The sequence below is a fragment of the Ochotona princeps genome, chromosome 16 (genome assembly GCF_030435755.1).
Source record: "Ochotona princeps isolate mOchPri1 chromosome 16, mOchPri1.hap1, whole genome shotgun sequence".
Classification (NCBI taxonomy): domain Eukaryota; kingdom Metazoa; phylum Chordata; class Mammalia; order Lagomorpha; family Ochotonidae; genus Ochotona; species Ochotona princeps.
Genome location: NC_080847.1, coordinates 55,489,631 through 55,506,112, shown reverse-complemented (window position 1 = coordinate 55,506,112; position 16,482 = coordinate 55,489,631). Strand labels below are relative to the sequence as shown.

Here is a 16,482-nt window from a genome sequence, read left to right as displayed (position 1 = left end):
GTCTCCCCCGCAACCCACCACCCGCAGGGGCTGCAGAAGACGACAGACCCTACCTGGCGCCCCCAGCCATGAAGTTCAGCCGCAGCCTGTCCGTGCCCGGTTCCGAGGACATTCCCCCGCCGCCCACCACGTCGCCCCCAGAGCCCCCCTACAGCACCCCGCCCGCACCCTCCTCCTCGGGCCGCCTTACGCCCTCTCCGCGGGGAGGCCCCTTCAACCCCAGCTCGGGGCACACACCCCTGCCCGCCTCCTCCCCGGCGTCCTTCGACGGACCCTCCCCTCCGGATGTGCGCGGTGCCGTCGGGGGCCGAGACAAGAGCCTGTACCACGCGGGGCCCCTGCCGCCGGCACACCATCACCCGCCGCACCACCACCACCACCACGCGCCGCCCCCGCCCCCGCACCACCACCACGCGCACCCCCCGCACCCGCCGGAGATGGAGACGGGAGGCGCCCCCGACGACCCTCCGCCCCGCCTGGCCCTAGGGCCGCAGCCCAGCCTGCGCGGCTGGCGGGGCGGCGGGCCCAGCCCGAGCCCGGGGGCGCCGTCGCCTTCGCATCACGGCGGCGGTGGCGCGGGGGTCGGCGGCGGCGGTGGCGGCGGCTCCCCTCAGGCGCCGGCCCTGCGCTACTTCCAGCTGCCCCCGCGGGCCGCCAGCGCCGCCATGTACGTGCCGGCGCGCTCGGGCCGCGGCCGCAAGGGCCCGCTGGTGAAGCAGACCAAAGTGGAGGGCGAGCCCCAGAAGGGCGGCCTCCCGGGGGCCAGCGCGCCGCCCTCCGCGCCCGCGTCCCCGCAGCCGACGCCCTCGGCCGGGGCCGCGCCGTCCGAGAAGAATTCCATTCCCATCCCCACCATCATCATCAAGGCGCCGTCCACCAGCAGCAGCGGCCGCAGCAGCCAGGGCAGCAGCACCGAGGCCGAGCCCCCCACGCAGCCCGAGGTGGCGGGCGGTGGCGGCGGTGGAGGAGGAGGTGGAGGAGGTGGCGGTTCCACCCCGAGCCCCGCGCCCGTCCTGTCTCCCGCGCCGCCGTCGCCGTCGCCCGTGCCCACGCCCGCCTCGCCCAGCGGCCCGGCCACCTTGGACTTCACCAGCCAGTTCGGCGCGGCCCTGGTGGGCGCGGCGCGCAGGGAAGGCGGCTGGCAGAACGAGGCGCGCCGGCGCTCCACGCTCTTCCTCTCCACCGACGCAGGCGACGACGAGGGCGGCGGCGACGGGATGGGCGCGGGCGCGCCCCCCGGGCCCCGCTTGCGCCACTCCAAGTCCATCGACGAAGGCATGTTCTCGGCCGAGCCCTACCTTCGGCTGGAGTCGGCGGGCGCGGGTGGCGGCGCGGGCTACACGGGCTACGGGGCCGCGGGCCGGGCCTACGCGGGCAGCGCCGGCGGCGGCAGCAGCGCCTTCACCAGCTTCCTGCCGCCGCGGCCCCTGGTGCACCCACTCACGGGGAAGGCCCTGGACCCGGCCTCGCCGCTCGGGCTGGCCCTGGCCGCGCGCGAGCGGGCGCTGAAGGAGTCCTCGGATGGCGGCGGCGCCCCGCAGCCCCCCGCCAGGCCCCCGTCGCCCCGCTACGACGCCCCGCCGCCCACGCCGCACCACCACTCGCCCCACGCCCACCACGAGCCCGTGCTGCGCCTCTGGGGCGCCTCGCCAGCCGACCCTGCCCGCCGGGAGCTGGGCTACCTGGCAGGGCTGGGCGGCGTGGAGAAGGCGCTCCCGGCCAGCCCGCCCGCCGCGCGCCGCTCGTTGCTGCACCGCCTGCCGCCCACCGGGTCCGGGGTCGGGCCCCTCCTGCTGCAGCTGGGGCCCGAGCCGCCCACCCCGCACCCCGCAGTGAGCAAGGCCTGGCGGTCCGGGGCCCCCGAAGAGCCGGAGCGGCTGCCCCTCCACGTGCGCTTCCTGGAGAATTGTCAGCCGCGCGCCCCGACGGCGAGCGGCAGGGGGCCGCCGGCCACCGAGGACGGGCCCGGGGCGCCCCCGCCGCCTCCCAGCCCCCGCCGGTCGGTGCCCCCGTCGCCCACGTCGCCGCGGGGCGGCGAGGAGAACGGCCTGCCGCTGCTCGTCCTGCCGCCCCCCGCACCCTCCGTGGACGTGGAGGACGGCGAGTTCCTCTTCGTAGAGCCGCTGCCTCCGCCCCTGGAGTTCTCCAACAGCTTCGAGAAGCCCGAGTCGCCGCTCACGCCGGGGCCCCCGCTGCCGCTGCCCGAACCGCCGGCCCCTGCCTCGCCCCTGCCCCCCGCGCCGCCCCCGGCCGGGGCCGCTCCCGCCCCACCCGCCCTGGACTCCACCGCCTCGAGCCTGACGTCGTACGACAGCGAGGTGGCCACGCTGACCCAGGGGGCCCCCGCTGCCCCCGGGGAGCCGCCCCCGCCGGGCCCGCCCGTCCCCGCCGCTCCTGCCGCGCCCGCCCCGCAGCCCGGGCCGGACCCTCCGCCCGGCACGGACTCGGGCATTGAAGAAGTGGACAGCCGCAGCAGCAGCGACCACCCGCTGGAGACCATCAGTAGCGCGTCCACCCTCAGCAGCCTGTCCGCGGAAGGCGGCGGCGGCGGCAGCACGGGCGGCGGCGGGGGCACCAGCGTGGCCAGTGGGCCCGAGCTGTTGGACACCTACGTGGCGTACCTGGACGGCCAGGCCTTCGGGGGCGGCAGCACCCCCGGCCCGCCATACCCGCCCCAGCTCATGACTCCTTCCAAGCTAAGGGGCAGGGCACTGGGGGCCAGCGGAGGCCTGCGGCCCGGCCCCACGGGGGGCCTCCGCGACCCTGTCACCCCCACCAGCCCCACCGTGTCGGTGACAGGGGCTGGAACCGAGGGGCTGCTGGCCCTGACCGGCTGCTCGGGACCCTCGGCGGCGGGCGTGGTCGGGAGTCCAGTGGCCGTGGAGGCCGAAGTGCCTCCGGTGGCCTTGCCGGCGGCCTCCTCGCTGCCGCGGAAGCTGCTGCCTTGGGAGGAAGGCCCGGGCCCACCGCCCCCACCCCTGCCGGGGCCCCTGACCCAGCCTCAGGCCTCCGCCTTGGCCACCGTCAAAGCCAGCATCATCAGCGAACTCAGCTCCAAGCTGCAGCAGTTCGGGGGCGCCTCAGCGGCCGGCGGTGCTCTGCCCTGGTCCCGGGGAGGCGGCGGGGGAAGTGGGGACGGCCACCACACCGGAGCCAGCTACGTCCCCGAGAGGACCTCCTCGTTGCAGCGGCAGAGGTGAGGGGGCGCCGGGGCCACCCTCCCCACACCTGACCCGTTCGGCAGCAGAAGAGAGAGGAGGGCGCGCTGGCGTGCGTGCGTGCAAGCACAGGGTTCCCCAAGCTGCCTCTGATTCCCTTAGCCGCTTCTCCCCCCCCCCCCCGGGTCCCTAGGGCGCCCCACAGGCTGGCTAAGAACACAGAGCTGTTAGCAAAGGAGCACCAGAGCAAAGGTGGCTCAGTTAGACCCCATGGACTCCCAACAGGCTGCTTAGGGTCCTTGGGAAGTGAAAGACATGGATGAGGTCTAAGGAGGTCTTCATGGAAGGGGGTGTCTCTCACTCCAGGAGACCCCAGCACCCCGGAGATGGGAAAGTGAGGGGTCCCAGCTCTTTGTGGACCTTGAGGGGGGTAGTGGATGCTTGGGGATGTGGGGAGATGAGCAGGGAAGAGGTTTTTCCCATGAGCCCAGCATGCAGGTGGACCGCACCCTCATGGAGACTGTGGTTCTGGCTGGAACGCAGGCTGCTGGGGCCTGCTGTGGGGAGGGGTGTCTAGGCGTGGCTTGCCACCCACCCTGGAGTATTCTGGTGGGTGCTTTCCTGGGACTCTCCCCTGCTGTGTGTATAGGGGGGCAAGGAAGACCCCACAGTGCTGGAGAGCAGGAAGGGTCTGTGAGGAAAGACTGCAAACCGTCCTGGAAACAGCAGGCCGGGCTGCTGAGGGCCGTGCAGGGAGCCAGCCGGCGGGGTGGGCACGTGGGGCAGGGGGCATGGCACGGCCAGGCAGCTCAAGGGATGAGGGGAACCGTCTTCTCCCCTTGTTTCTTCTCTTTCATCTCCCTCTCTTCATCTCTCTCTCTCTCTCTGTGTCCCTTACCCCCCCTCCATCTCTCTCTGCCCCCTCCCCCAGACGCACACCCTCTCTCTGTTCCTCTCTCCCTGTCGCCCGCCCCGTCTCCCACACCGCTACGACTGGCCATGACCCCAAAGGCGGTGCAGCATAGTGGCCCAGAGCTCTGATCTGGGGGCCCTGTGACCCCAGGCTCTGCCACATCCTAGCTGTGTGTCCTTAGGCAAGTCACTTCAGCTCTCTGTGCTGATCAGGGCTGGCGTGGGGGAACGCAACGCAAAGCACTTTAGCACGATGCCTGGCACACGTGAGCGGCAGCGAGTGGTGGCGATGATGGTTCTTATCACTTAATGTCTCTTTTTCTCTCATCTCTCTCGACTGTCGCCCTGTCCCTGTCCACTCGCCTGCCTCATCTGCGGGGGCTCCATCTCCTCCCACACCGCTCTCCTCGGCTCTCCACCCGTACCCTCTGCCTCTCTGCCACTCTCCCTGTATCTTGACCGCCCACCTGTTTCTCACCCCTGCCGCCCTGCCCCGCCCCACCCTCTCCTCCTGCTGCCATCCCCACCCGCCCGTCCCCACCTCTCCCCACCTTATCACGTTCCAGACTCTCTGAAGACTCCCAGTCCTCACTCCTCTCCAAGCCAGTCAGCGGCCTCTTTCAGAACTGGTCCAAGCCACCTCTGCCAGCACTTCCCACCGGAACCGGGATCTCCCCTTCAGCCGCAGCGGCCACGGGGGCCACCTCCCCCTCGGCCTCCTCTTCCTCGGCGTCCACCCGCCACCTCCAGGGCGTGGAGTTTGAGATGCGGCCCCCGCTGCTCCGCCGGGCCCCGAGCCCCTCGCTGCTGCCCGCCTCGGAGCACAAGGTCAGCCCCGCGCCCAGGCCCTCGTCGCTGCCCATCCTCCCTTCCGGACCCCTCTACCCGGGGCTGTTCGACATCCGCGGCTCCCCCACGGGAGGCGCGGGAGGCTCTGCGGACCCCTTCGCCCCTGTCTTCGTGCCACCCCACCCCGGAATCTCCGGAGGGCTCGGAGGAGCATTGTCGGGGGCATCCCGCTCCCTTTCACCGACCCGCCTGCTGTCGCTGCCCCCCGACAAGCCGTTTGGCGCTAAACCTCTGGGGTTCTGGACCAAGTTTGATGTGGCTGACTGGCTTGAGTGGCTCGGCCTAGCTGAGCACCGAGCCCGGTTCCTGGACCATGAGATTGATGGCTCTCACCTGCCCGCCTTGACCAAGGAGGACTACGTGGACCTGGGTGTGACCAGGGTGGGCCACCGCATGAACATTGACCGGGCTCTCAAATTCTTCCTGGAGAGGTGATGGCTGGCCTGGGCGGACCAGCCCGTCCCACCGGACCGCAGCCTACTGGGCTCCTGATCTCTCAACGCTCCCGTCCTTCCCCCACTACTACTTTCCCTGGGCCAGGGACTCTGGAAACTGCGCCCTGCCCTGCCCTCGTCTCCTGAGGCCTGCGGTCACCAGGTGACCTCATCTAGGCCGGACACTCCCACCTTGCAGGAGGGGGCAGCTGACACCAGACTGTGTGTGTGTCTGGGAGCAGAGGGGAGTGGAGGAGGAGGATGGGTTCATGGTTTGGGGCGGGGAGAGAGCGGACAGACAGAGCCATAGAGGGTCAGCCCTGAGCCTGACTGGACGGGGACCGCCCCCCCCCAGGTCACAGGAGAAGGGGGTGCCCTCACATCCCACCACCTGCCGTCCCTCTAGCCGCCCTTCCCGCTCTCTCCTCCTGCCCCTGCGTGCTCCCTGCTGCCGGACGCACACAGCTGCCCGCTCCCTGCACGCTCGGCCTTGGCCCCTTCCCGCTGCCCACCTCCCCGGCTGTAGTTTTGCACACATTCGCTCTCTGGCTGGCTCGCACACGCCGCTTCGCTCACAGCGTGCGGAGCCCTAGTGTCCTCGACCGCGCACACACTGCAGTTCTTTCTCTCGCTCCAGGACCCCTGCTCCAACTCTCGCTGCCCTGCGCCTCCGCCACCCCCTCCACCGCGGGCCCTCCTTCCTCTGTCTCTTTCCATATACCCCTCCCCTCATCCCTGCTCTCTCTGGACCCATGCTGCAGACACACGTGGGACACACTGCCCATCCCCGTCTCCCTGCCCACCCCTCGCCGCCCCTGGCGCACCTGCTCGCTCCTGCGCTCTGCGGACCTGCGCTCACTTCCGCTTTCTCGCCTTGGAGCAAACCCCAACTTACCGCTCCCGTCCCTCCCTCCCTCCCACAGCGAGCCTATTGCATTGCACTGGCACTTTCGCCGCACCTCGGGCACACTTGCCTCCCAGAACCGTTTCTGAAAGGCCCGCCCCTCTTCCCGGGCCACCCCTCGCCTGCACCCCCTTGCACGCTGGCTCCTCAGTTCCGGGGCGATTTTCCTACGCCCTCTCATCACACCTTGGGGTCCCTCCCTGCGCTGGGCCGAGCCAGCCTTTCCCTGCCCCCCTTTCTGCACTCACCTGTTACACTCACTCCTCCTCTAGCACGCCTGCACCCCCTCGCTGTCCTTCCCGCAGTCCCCCACCCGCCGGGCCCTGGACCAGGGGCCCACCACCTCACCAGACTATTCCCCCTCTCTGGGACGCCCTCTCTCCCGCATGGCTGTCTCTCTCCCGCACGCTTCCCCTTCCCCTTATTTCCAGGGCTTGGGAACTTGAAGCCACCCCTCTCCTGCTGTGGGTCAAGGGGGCTCAGGTCCCCCATTCATGTTCAGCTGCCAAAGAAGGGAGCTCCCCCTCCTTTCCCCCGAACCCACTCCCCCTCAGCTGCCCCCTACCCCCGATGGGGGGGCGCTTAGTCCTTGAGGGGAGGGGACTGTCCCCTCCCCTCACCACGTCAGGGATCTGCGGGGAACCTAGTGGGAGGGTTGCGGGAGGGGGGAGGGGTGGCCAGGGGAGGAGCGGAGGTCGTGCTGAGCCCCTCCTCGCCCCCTCCCCCTTGTCGGAGCCCCCCTGTCCGCAGGGGGCCTGCGCGCGCCTGTCTATCAAGGGCTTGTTCATTCTGGATGGGTGCCGCGGGGCAGGGAAGGGGAGAAGGGGCAGGGAGGGGGGAGGAGAGGCTGGGTGGGAAGGGGGAGGGCCTGGAGGGGGGGCGGCGCGGGGTGGAGAGACAAAGCAAAAAGAGAAACGATAACAAAAGATGAAAATACGAAACAAAACCCTAGAACACACACACACACACTCACAAATCCAGAAAAAAAAAAAAAAACCTGAAATAAAAGCCCGAGAATTGTCTTCCAAGGGGGGGGTGGGAGGAAGAAGAGGATGAAGACATTTGGTTCTAGCCAAGTGAGGCTCTGCACGCTTGAAAAAGCCCTGAGGCCTGGGTCCTCCCTTCCGCGGACCTCAGCTTATCCGTCAAGGGAGTGGGGCCCAGGCGTCCATCTGCAGGGCGGACGACTGGGGAGGCGGGGTTACCACATGGGGGCTCGTCCCTACCCCCCATCACCTCCCTCCCCCTCCCACAACTCCCCACCAAGATTTTGCGGAGAGAAATGGCTTTTGTACCAGGTCATTCTTTATAATTAAACTCACAGTATCCACCCCCTCGAGCCGGCCCCGCCTCCTTCCTGGGGAGGCCACGCCCGCTCCCCTTAAGGGTTGGGGGGCAGGGGGAAGGTGTCTCTCCGGAGCCCAAGGGGCGGTGCGCAGGCGCAGCCTGGGGACCTCTTCTCTACCCCACCCCACCCGGTCCCGACCCAAACTTCAGTCTTCTGCGGTCGGTTCTGCCCCCAGAGCCTCGAGCATGCGCCGCCGCACCAGGGCGCGGCGCAGGTGCAGGCGGTAGTCGCCCAGCAGTAACTCGTCGTGGCGCACGAGCTGGTGCGCGAGCCCGCGGGGACTGAGCCCGGAGCGCAGCAGGCGCGACCGCGTCTGGAAGTCCGAGACCATGATGAGCCACCTGCAAGGGAGCGAGGCCGAGAGGAAAGGAGCGGGGCTTGGGGGCACTCCAAGGTGGTCACAGTCTAGCCTTTGATGGCCAAATCTGCGCCCATCCAGCCTGCCTCTCATGAGGTCAGCCAGTGTCCTGACCTTCGCCTGGCTCCTTGCAGGCTCTGGCCTCGTTCAGCCTCATTTTGTTCCCAAAATCACGCTCTGTCCAGTTTCCAGCCCAGCGGCTGTTCCAGGCCCCTCTCCCTTGCGCTTTGGGCGTCCCCCACCCCTGGTTCCCACCCGATCCCTTGAAGTTTGTGCCTCCCGTGCGTTCTGTCCACTCGGCCGCCTCGCAGCTGCTGCCTGTCCAGGCTCGGGACACACACACGCACACGCGATCTTGCTTTTCCCCGTCACTCCGAGTCCGCCTCCCCACCTAATTCCGCGTCCCCGCCTCCCCACTTAATTCCCGTCCTGCCTGGTCTCCCCTTGGCCGTGTTCAAGGCTGCCCCGCCCCTAGCACCGGCTCACCGGTCCCGGCGGCCAGCCGTTCCACAGATGACGTTCATGTTCTCGAAGCGGATGCTGCTCACGCGCCCACTCTCCATGGCCCCAGGTAACTCGGCCTCCAGCGCCTGCAGCACCTCCAGGTGAGTAAAATCCTCCTGAGGAATAGCAGGGGTCAGAGAGGTGGGTCGGCTCAGCGCCTTCACCCTGTAAGGTCCCCAGGTTGAACAGCGCTGTGGCAGTGGCACTTAGAATGGGTGAGAGGGGAAGTGGACGGTCCCTTACTACAGAGGCTGGTCAGCGGGGCGTGGGGGAGCACGGCGTGGGGAGCGCGGCGTGGGGAGTGCGGCGGCTCACCGAGGTCTCCATGCACAGGCAGAGGGGCTGCGCAGTAGGCGGCACTGGGAACTTGCGGATACAAGGCAGCTCTCGGTCCAGCGCCTTGTACTCGGCAATAACCTGCCGCAGGTACTGCTTCCTGGAGCGGGGAGCAAGTAGGGGCAGTGCCCTGTGTTGTGGGCATCTTTGCAGGGAGTTGAGGGCAGAGGCCATGGGACCAGGAGCTACTCACGAGGATTTGACGGGCCTGCCCAGACTCCGGGTCTGAATCTCTTCTGGGGTCTCCGGGTCCACAAGGAGGGCCCCTGGGGATGGAGAACGTGATCAGCCACGCTTCTTCCTGCCCCGTGCCCGGGAAGAGCCTGCCTGCCAGCCAGCTCTGCTGGACTCCTATCCTGCTCTGCCTGGAGGGGGCACCAGAGGCGGAAGCTCAGCTCAGCCTCCCTGCTTGACCACAGACAGATGGTCTCCTCCGTGGTGTGAATCTGGTCAGGTTGGGTCCAGTCCTCAGCCTCCCTCGCAGCTTTACAAGAAAAAAAAAAAAAGCACCCTACTGCATTTTATTTTTTCTCTTGTAAAAGATTTCTTTATTTTTATTGGAAAGCCAGATATACAGAGAAAAGGAGAGACAGACAGATCTCCAGTCTGCTGGTTCACCCTCCAAGTGACCTCAACGGCCAGAGCTGAGCCAATCCAAAGCCAGGAGCCAGGAGTTTCTTCCGAGTCTCCTACCCTGCGGGTGCAGGGTCCCAAGACTTTGGGCCGTCCTCAACTGCTTTCCCAGGCCACAAGCAGGGAGCTGGATGGGAAGCAGAGCAGCTGGGACATGAACCAGCATCCATAGGGGATGCTAGCTCATGCAAGGTGAGGATTTAGCCACTAAGCCATCAAGTCACACCCAGAGTCTATGAGAAGCTGCCACATGGACCCCACTTGTGTTCCTGAAGCCACACCAGCCTCCACCTCTCTGACACAGTCATCTTCTCACATCTGTCCATACCCAAGCAACTCTGGCACCAGCCTTTAAAAGGACTGTCCACTGCAGCCTCGTGGTGACCTTCCAAGGCAGCGTGACAAGGAGTGGGCATCTGCTTGGGGACACACACAGTCAGAGAGACCGGCTTGATTTCCTGAGCCCCGCTTCCAGTCCAGCTTCCTGGGAGACAGAACTGACAGGTCCCGCACGTGGGTCCCTGTCACCCACATGGGAGTCCTGGATTGAGTTCTCAGTTCTTGGCTTTGGCCTGGAGCAGCCCTGATACTTGGAGGCATTTGGGGAGTAAACCAGTAGATGGAAGATTCTGTCTCATATAGTGGCAGTAAATAAATGTCCCATGCATACTTCCTTCTGTGCAGAAACAGCTGCTGGAGTATTGCTGGTTAGAAAACCCCAACATGACTGCAGCCTTGGAACAGCCACTGTCATGCACCATGGGCACCCCCATGCCCATCATGCAGCTGAGCCCCACTTCCCATCATGCACCAGAGCCTCACTTCCCATCATGCACCTGAGCCTCACTTCCCATCATGCACCTGAGCCTCACTGCCCATCATGCACTGAGCCTCACTCCCCACCATGCACCACAGATGCATCCACGCCCATTATGCATCTGATCACAGGACAATTCTGTGATTTTTTTTTAGAAAGGGACACAATGTGGGTGTTATTGATGTCCTGCCACAACCACATCTCTTTTAAAAACTCAATTAAGTGCTCCCCCAGGCACCAACCCAAGCCTATAAAAGGACAACCTTGTGTCTTGCATATTAGAGCTCATTTGATCCTGAGGCTGCCCACACTTCTACATTAATACCTTCCCTTTGCCTTTCCCCTCACCTCGGTGTCCACCTTCTACTTTCACGCCTGGACCAGGGCTAGCCAGAGGTCTCCTGTCCCCACGAGGGAATTGGTGAGCCAGCCAGGAGGCAGTCGGGGCACCTTGTCGACCTTCGGCTTCTCCAGGTTCCTGTCTCTGCTGTGCATTCTGTCTGTTGATTCCCACCTCCATGCAATGGGAGGTGCCAGCAGCGGCAAGGAGCCACGTGGAGCCAAGACTCTGTGGGAGGGACTTGCACTGCCACCTGTGACCCAGGTGCTCTGCGGGGAAGCGCCTGTCATGTGGCCGCATCCCAGCACAGCAGAGCACAGTGACATCCCCCTGGCTTGGAGAGTGTGCAGTGGGGCGTGCTGGTGTCCACCAGGCTCCCTGGCACCTGGAAGTTAGTTCCAGCTCTCCTTTATAATAGCCCTGGGGTCTGGGGTCTGTGTCCAGAGCATGGAACAGCAGTGGGCTTTTCTCTTCTTTATAACCTTCTCTTTTCCTGTCATTATTTTCAGTCACGGTCAAGCCTTGCATGTCCTGGTCCCATCATGCACCTGCAACTTAGTCCCCATCACTGCTACGATTTCAGGAAAAGATCTTGCCTCCTCCGAGTACTCAATAAAGCATCTCCCCAGGCACTGCCCCAGCCTACCAAAGCATGACCCCAATCTTGCAAACTGCAGCTTATTCTAACCCAAGCTTGCCCACACTCCACTCAGCAGGTGCACTTTCAAGTAAATCCTGCTTATTCACTCACCTCTCTCTGCCTCCTCCTCCTTAAATTATCTCACAAAAACTGGGGCCAAGTCCAGCTGGGGGTGTTCCCCGCAAGAGGCCCAGCGGGTACCCGAGGTCACACAGCTCACAATGACAAGATCAGGGTCGAATTCCACATCTGGATCCGAGACAGAAAGTAGAATCTCCCAGCAACTGCACCAGAAGAACAAGGTGCCCACGTAGGAACCAGTTCAAAGTAGCTGGGCCTGACCTGACCTCAGGGGGACTGGAACCCACATTATGTCCTCCACACAGTGCATTAACATAATGACTCCCCCTCCCATGGCAGGGCACTTTAGCGTTGCCATGCCAACCTACAGCCGTGAGCATGTAGGGGAAAAAAAAAGACATAGATCGCTCACTCCCAGGAAACCCACCCCTTTCACATAAATACGGTGAATTTTCACCCCATTAGGGAGATAGATCTGATCCTGTGCTCCTCGCCCCATTCCCCCAAAAGCTTCCCAGGGCTTCTCCTTGTCCTCAGGGCAAGCCAAGTCCAAAGTGCTCCCCACCCGCTAGAGCCCATATGGTCAGACACCCCATCCCCAGCTCCTGTGTCCCTGGGCCATGGATCATCTGTGCGGCAACGGCAGCGTCCCGCCCCCCAGGACAGCAGGCTGGATCATTTCATCCACAGCAGGCTGTGTGCATGGATGTGTGGGACCCCCAGGCTGACCCGCAGCCCACACAAAGAATGGTTACACAGACATCCATCGAGACCAGCCGACGGGTCCACCCAGCCCCATGCCACCTTTCTGGAGCTATGTGGAAGCTGAGTTTCTTGGGACCTATGTGAGAGGGCAACCCCTCAGTCCGGGTTGCAGACAATGTGGAGAGATGTCTTTACAATCGCGGAGAGGGACCTGAGGGGCCGGTGCGAAGGCTCAACTAGCTAATCCTGCAAGCACCAACATCTTATATGGCCGCTGGTTCAGGTCCCACCTGTTCCATTTCCCATCCAATTCCTTGCTTATGGCCTGGGAAAGCAGCAGAGGATGGTCCAAGTCGTTGGGACTCTGCACCTGCATGGGAGATCCATAAGAAGTTCCTGGCCCCTGGCTTCAGATCTGCTCCAAAGCTGGCAGCTGGGAGTGAACCAGAAGATGGAAGACCTTTCGCTCTGTTTCTCTCTCTCTCCATATATATATATATATATATATATACACAATCTGAATGAAGACAGAGAAGCCACATCAGTCCAGCCATCAGGGAATCTCTGTGACTCATGTGGCTCAGATGAACCTCCCAGAGCCCTGGCAGCCCCAATGAGAGGCCTTCCTCCAGTCTGTGAAGAGGGTGGAGTCATGGAGCTGTCTCATTCCGTTGGGACCACGCCCCACTTTAAACCAGAGCCTCCCAAGCGCTACAAAATCACCCATGTGGGTGTGCACATGGCCTGGCAGTTAAGGAGCTGGCTACAATACAGCTCCTGGCCGCGGTTCTTGGCCACAGCTCCCTGCTGAGGCATGTCCTGGGAGGCACCAATGATGGTTCTAGTGATTGGGCCCTGTCACCCACACGGGAGACCCAGATGGAGCTCTAGGCTCCAGCCTGGCTCATCCCTAGCCACTGTAGTCATCCGGGAGCCAATCAGATGCGGGTGGAAGATCTCCCTGTCTCTCCTCAGGCTCTGACACTCTGCCTTTCAAACAAAAAATACAGAAGAAAAGAGAGGAAGAGCGGGAGGAAGCTTGTTAGGGCCTCTAGCTGAGTGTCGTATTACGTAGGGTCTAAGGTAGGTTTAGGCTTAAGTTGTTTTATACTTTGTTTTGCTAAAATAATAACAACAACAACCATCACCATCTTCCATTCACCATCTTCTATTTGTTGTGCAGCCCGAGCTGAGGATCTGACTAAAATCATAGTGCAAATCCGTTAAGGGGTTGAAATGGGAGACCAGGAAGTGAGACTGTGGGACCCTGCTGGGGCTCCAAGGAGCCAGGCAGAGGGCAGGAAGGTGGGGCTAACGGAAGGTAGGAGAGATTGTTTGGCAGTCTCTCCTGCAGGTTGGCAATGGGTCGTTGGATTCAGAAACACGGGGGAGTCAGGGAGCAGCTTGTGGGAGGTCAGTGAGGCCATCTGGCTTCCACGGAGTTAAGACTCAAGCCCCATGGGAAATGTAGTTCTGGGCTCAGAGTATTGGCCGGGGAAAACTAAAGGTGCTCATGGGAAATGTAGTTCTGACTTAAGAGTATTGGCCAAGTCCCTGCAGAGATTCATGGGAAACATAGTTTGAAGCCCAATGAAGGGTCACCTCCGGATGTCTCTGTCCAGACAGGAACCTGGTCAACGGGGCATGGAGTGGCTGGTACTTGGCGTGGGAGGGACTGGCTCAAGGCCACGCTGAGGGCCAGGATGGCTGGATGAAGGCGCTCCCCACCCACTCACCCAGGCTCAATACCTGCCTCCCTGTGCAAGCCGGTGCCCTGGGTGGAGGAGTCCAGAGTCTCCACCTCTTGGTGCATCCTGGAGAGGCGGGTGGGGTACGTCTCAGGAGGGTGGCCGGAGAGGCTGTGGCTGAGGCCCCCGCCCCTGCTCCGTCTCCCCGCTGTGGCCTCCTTCTCTTTGAAGCCTGGGGCAGGAAACTCAGGGCTGGAAGGCTGCGGCCACGTGGCCATGCGGGTGCCCCTGACCTCAGGGAACCCCAACCCACCCCAGGTGCTGCCCTCCCATTGCCCGATTTCCCTGCTGCCTGGTGACACCACCTGCCTCCTGGAGCCCCTGTCCCCGGCCCTCTCTCCCCACTGCTCCTCCCCCCTCGCTGCCTCCCTCTCTCCCCACTGCTCCTCCCCTCTTCTGTCTGATTTCTCTGCCTTCTTCCTCCCAGCTTCTCTCCTTGCTAGCTCCATCTCACTCATCTCCCTCTCCATCAGTTCCCCCACTACCACCCCAGCCCCATACCCCGTTCCCTCTCATGGCCTTGTGCCTCGCCCTAACCAGCCAGGCCTCTCTCCCTCTCTGCAGCCCCTTCTTCCCATCCCTCCTCTCCTAGCCACCTCCCCTGCCCTCTGCCATCCCCTGCCTACTCCCACTTGCCCTCCACTCAGCCCTGTCTCACGCAGGCACTGGGAGTAGACCCAGGCTAGATTTAAACAGAAACTGGGCTCTGGGTGGGCAGGGACCCGGTTGCTGGGATACGACTGGGGTGGGGGAGGGGCTGGGGTTCCAAAGCAGGGGAACTCATCTTGGGCTCCAGGCAGAGCTGTGAGCAAGGGGGCTGGATGTGCCCCCAGCCTGTCCATCTGTCTTCCCGTCTTTCTGGGCCACTGTCAGCCCCATGCCTCTCCCTTTTCTCTGCTGTTTCTGCCCCACTAAGCTTCACTTCCCTGCCACTCCAGGATCTGTTCCCAGGGTGGGCAGGTTCAGGACCTGACATGTCCGTAGCCCAGGCTGAAGCTGCTGGAGGCCACCAGGTCACCATCCAGGCACTGGGTGCTTTGCACACACTTCCTGATGAACGTAGAGCTGCAGGGCCCAGTGCAGTGGCCTAGTGGCTAAAGTCCTTGCCTTGAACATGCCAGAATCCCATATGGGCACCGTTTCTGATCCCGGCAGCCCCACTTCCCATCCAGCTCCCTGCTTGTGGCCTGGGAAAGCAGTCGAGGATGGCCCAAAGCCTTGGGACCCTGCACCCGCATGGGAGACCTGGAAGAATTTCCTGGCTCCTGGCTTCAGATTGGCACCGCACCGGCCATTGCAGCCACCTGGGGAGTGAATCATTGGACAGAAGATCTTCCTCGCTGTCTCTCCTCTCTGTATATCTGACTTTACAGTTAAAATAAATAAACAAATAAATAAATAAGGTGGTGAACATAGAGCTGCAGCACCTAGATCCTTGGAAAGTCCCACTCAGTTTCTCTGGGTCCTGCCTCTCTCTTGGAACTCTCGCCTCTCCCTCTTTCTCCAAGTAGCCCCTCTTTGTTTCTAGCGTCGACTCTTTCTCTGTGGTTGCCACGGTCATAGGCCGCCCATCTGTCTCGCCACCTCTCCCCGCTTTGCATTTCTTTCTCTCTGCTCTTCTCCCAGAGTTCCTGGCAGCCGCTCAGGTCTCTCCTGCCTGCCTACCACCAGCCTCCTGGGAGCAAGGTAGGCCCTTCAGCACCTTGGACAGTGGTCTAGGCCCTGAGCAAGCATCCAAGATTGACCTGATCTACTCTTTCAAATGGATCGCTCCCACCCATCCCACCCAGGGCCTGTGCCACCTTGTGTGTTGTTAAAGATTTATTGGAAAGGTAGAATGACAGAGAGAGAAAGAGAGAATATCTTCCATCTGTTGAGTCACTTCCCAACTTCCCAAGGTGGCCACAATGGCCAGGGCTCGACCAGGCTAAAGCCAGGACCACCATCTGGGTCTCCCGTGTGCGTGGCAGGTGCCCCAGTGTCTGGGCCATCTGCTGCTGCTCCTGAGTGTGCCACTCGAAGCTGGATGGGAAGCCCGCAGTAGTCATGCTTTGCTCTGTGGTTCCCTAGAGGCCACGTAGCCTGCTGCACCCCACTGCCAGCCCTCACTGCTGTGCCTTCTTATTTCATAGTTTATTTAAAAGATGAGAAAGGAGGCATATGGGCATGACCAGGGGTGGAGTGGATCGGGAGAGGGAAATGTTTCTGCCTTCTATTCCATGTCTGCAAGAAGAGAGAGAGTGCTGCTAGATCCGAATCTAATTTCCAAATCCTGACTTCAACCCTAGCTATCGTGGGCATTGTAGAGCGAACTGGTGGGTGGGAATGCTCTTTCTCTGCCTCCTGAGCAAATAAAAAGATAAATTAGGGCTTGGCACTATGGCTCAAATGGCTAAATCCTCTCCTTGCAAGCACCGGGATCCCATGGGGGGGCCTGCTCAAGTTCCTACTGCTCCACTTTCATTCAGCTCCTTATGCAGCTGAAAGAGCAGTGGGAGCTGCCCCAGCCAGGCACTAGGGGCTCTGCCACTCACCTAGGAGATCTGAAATGAGTCCTAGGCTCCTGGTCTCCGCTGTGGCCATTTGAGAATTGAACCAGTAGATGGAGGACCTCCCCGCTTCTCTGTCCTTCTGTCTCTATAGTTCTGTCTTTCAAATAAACAAGAAATCAGGTTCTACAAACCCCCAACACCAGCCCGGGGCAGTGGGAGTGTC

General features: G+C 62.8%; 4 protein-coding genes across 10 annotated transcripts in view; 2 read left to right on the top strand and 2 right to left on the bottom strand.

Annotated features, from left to right (window-relative positions):
* SHANK1 (SH3 and multiple ankyrin repeat domains 1) overlaps nt 1-7,676 on the top strand; it is a 40,208-nt gene extending 32,532 nt beyond the window's left edge. For all 6 annotated transcript variants that reach the window (XM_058674958.1, XM_058674962.1, XM_058674959.1 and 3 more), the window contains 2 exons: nt 28-3,196; nt 4,637-7,676. In XM_058674958.1, the coding sequence (XP_058530941.1) occupies nt 28-3,196; nt 4,637-5,354 (3,887 nt within the window). In that variant the 3' untranslated portion in view covers nt 5,355-7,676. The remainder of the gene's footprint in view (nt 1-27; nt 3,197-4,636) is intronic.
* EMC10 (ER membrane protein complex subunit 10) overlaps nt 1-16,482 on the bottom strand; it is a 140,661-nt gene that overhangs the window by 10,692 nt on the left and 113,487 nt on the right. The gene's annotated exons all lie outside the window — the stretch shown is intronic.
* C16H19orf81 (chromosome 16 C19orf81 homolog) lies at nt 7,714-14,493 on the bottom strand. 2 transcript variants are annotated; one of them, XM_058674976.1, is made up of 6 exons: nt 14,426-14,493; nt 13,769-13,833; nt 8,997-9,069; nt 8,783-8,903; nt 8,450-8,583; nt 7,714-7,946 (listed from the first exon to the last, which is right to left on the bottom strand). In XM_058674976.1, the coding sequence occupies exons 2-6, from the start codon at nt 13,830-13,832 to the stop codon at nt 7,751-7,753; spliced, it is 588 nt and encodes a 195-aa protein (XP_058530959.1). In that variant the 5' UTR covers nt 13,833; nt 14,426-14,493; the 3' UTR covers nt 7,714-7,750. The 2 variants fall into 2 exon arrangements, with proteins under 2 accessions (XP_058530959.1, XP_004597208.2); XM_004597151.2 differs by lacking the exon at nt 14,426-14,493 and having other exon boundaries at nt 7,715-7,946; nt 13,769-14,116.
* The window catches only part of GARIN5A (golgi associated RAB2 interactor 5A), a 123,603-nt gene continuing 115,487 nt past the window's right edge, over nt 8,367-16,482 (top strand). The window contains exon 1 of the mRNA XM_058674979.1: nt 8,367-8,377. The gene's annotated coding sequence lies outside the window, so the exon portion shown is untranslated. The remainder of the gene's footprint in view (nt 8,378-16,482) is intronic.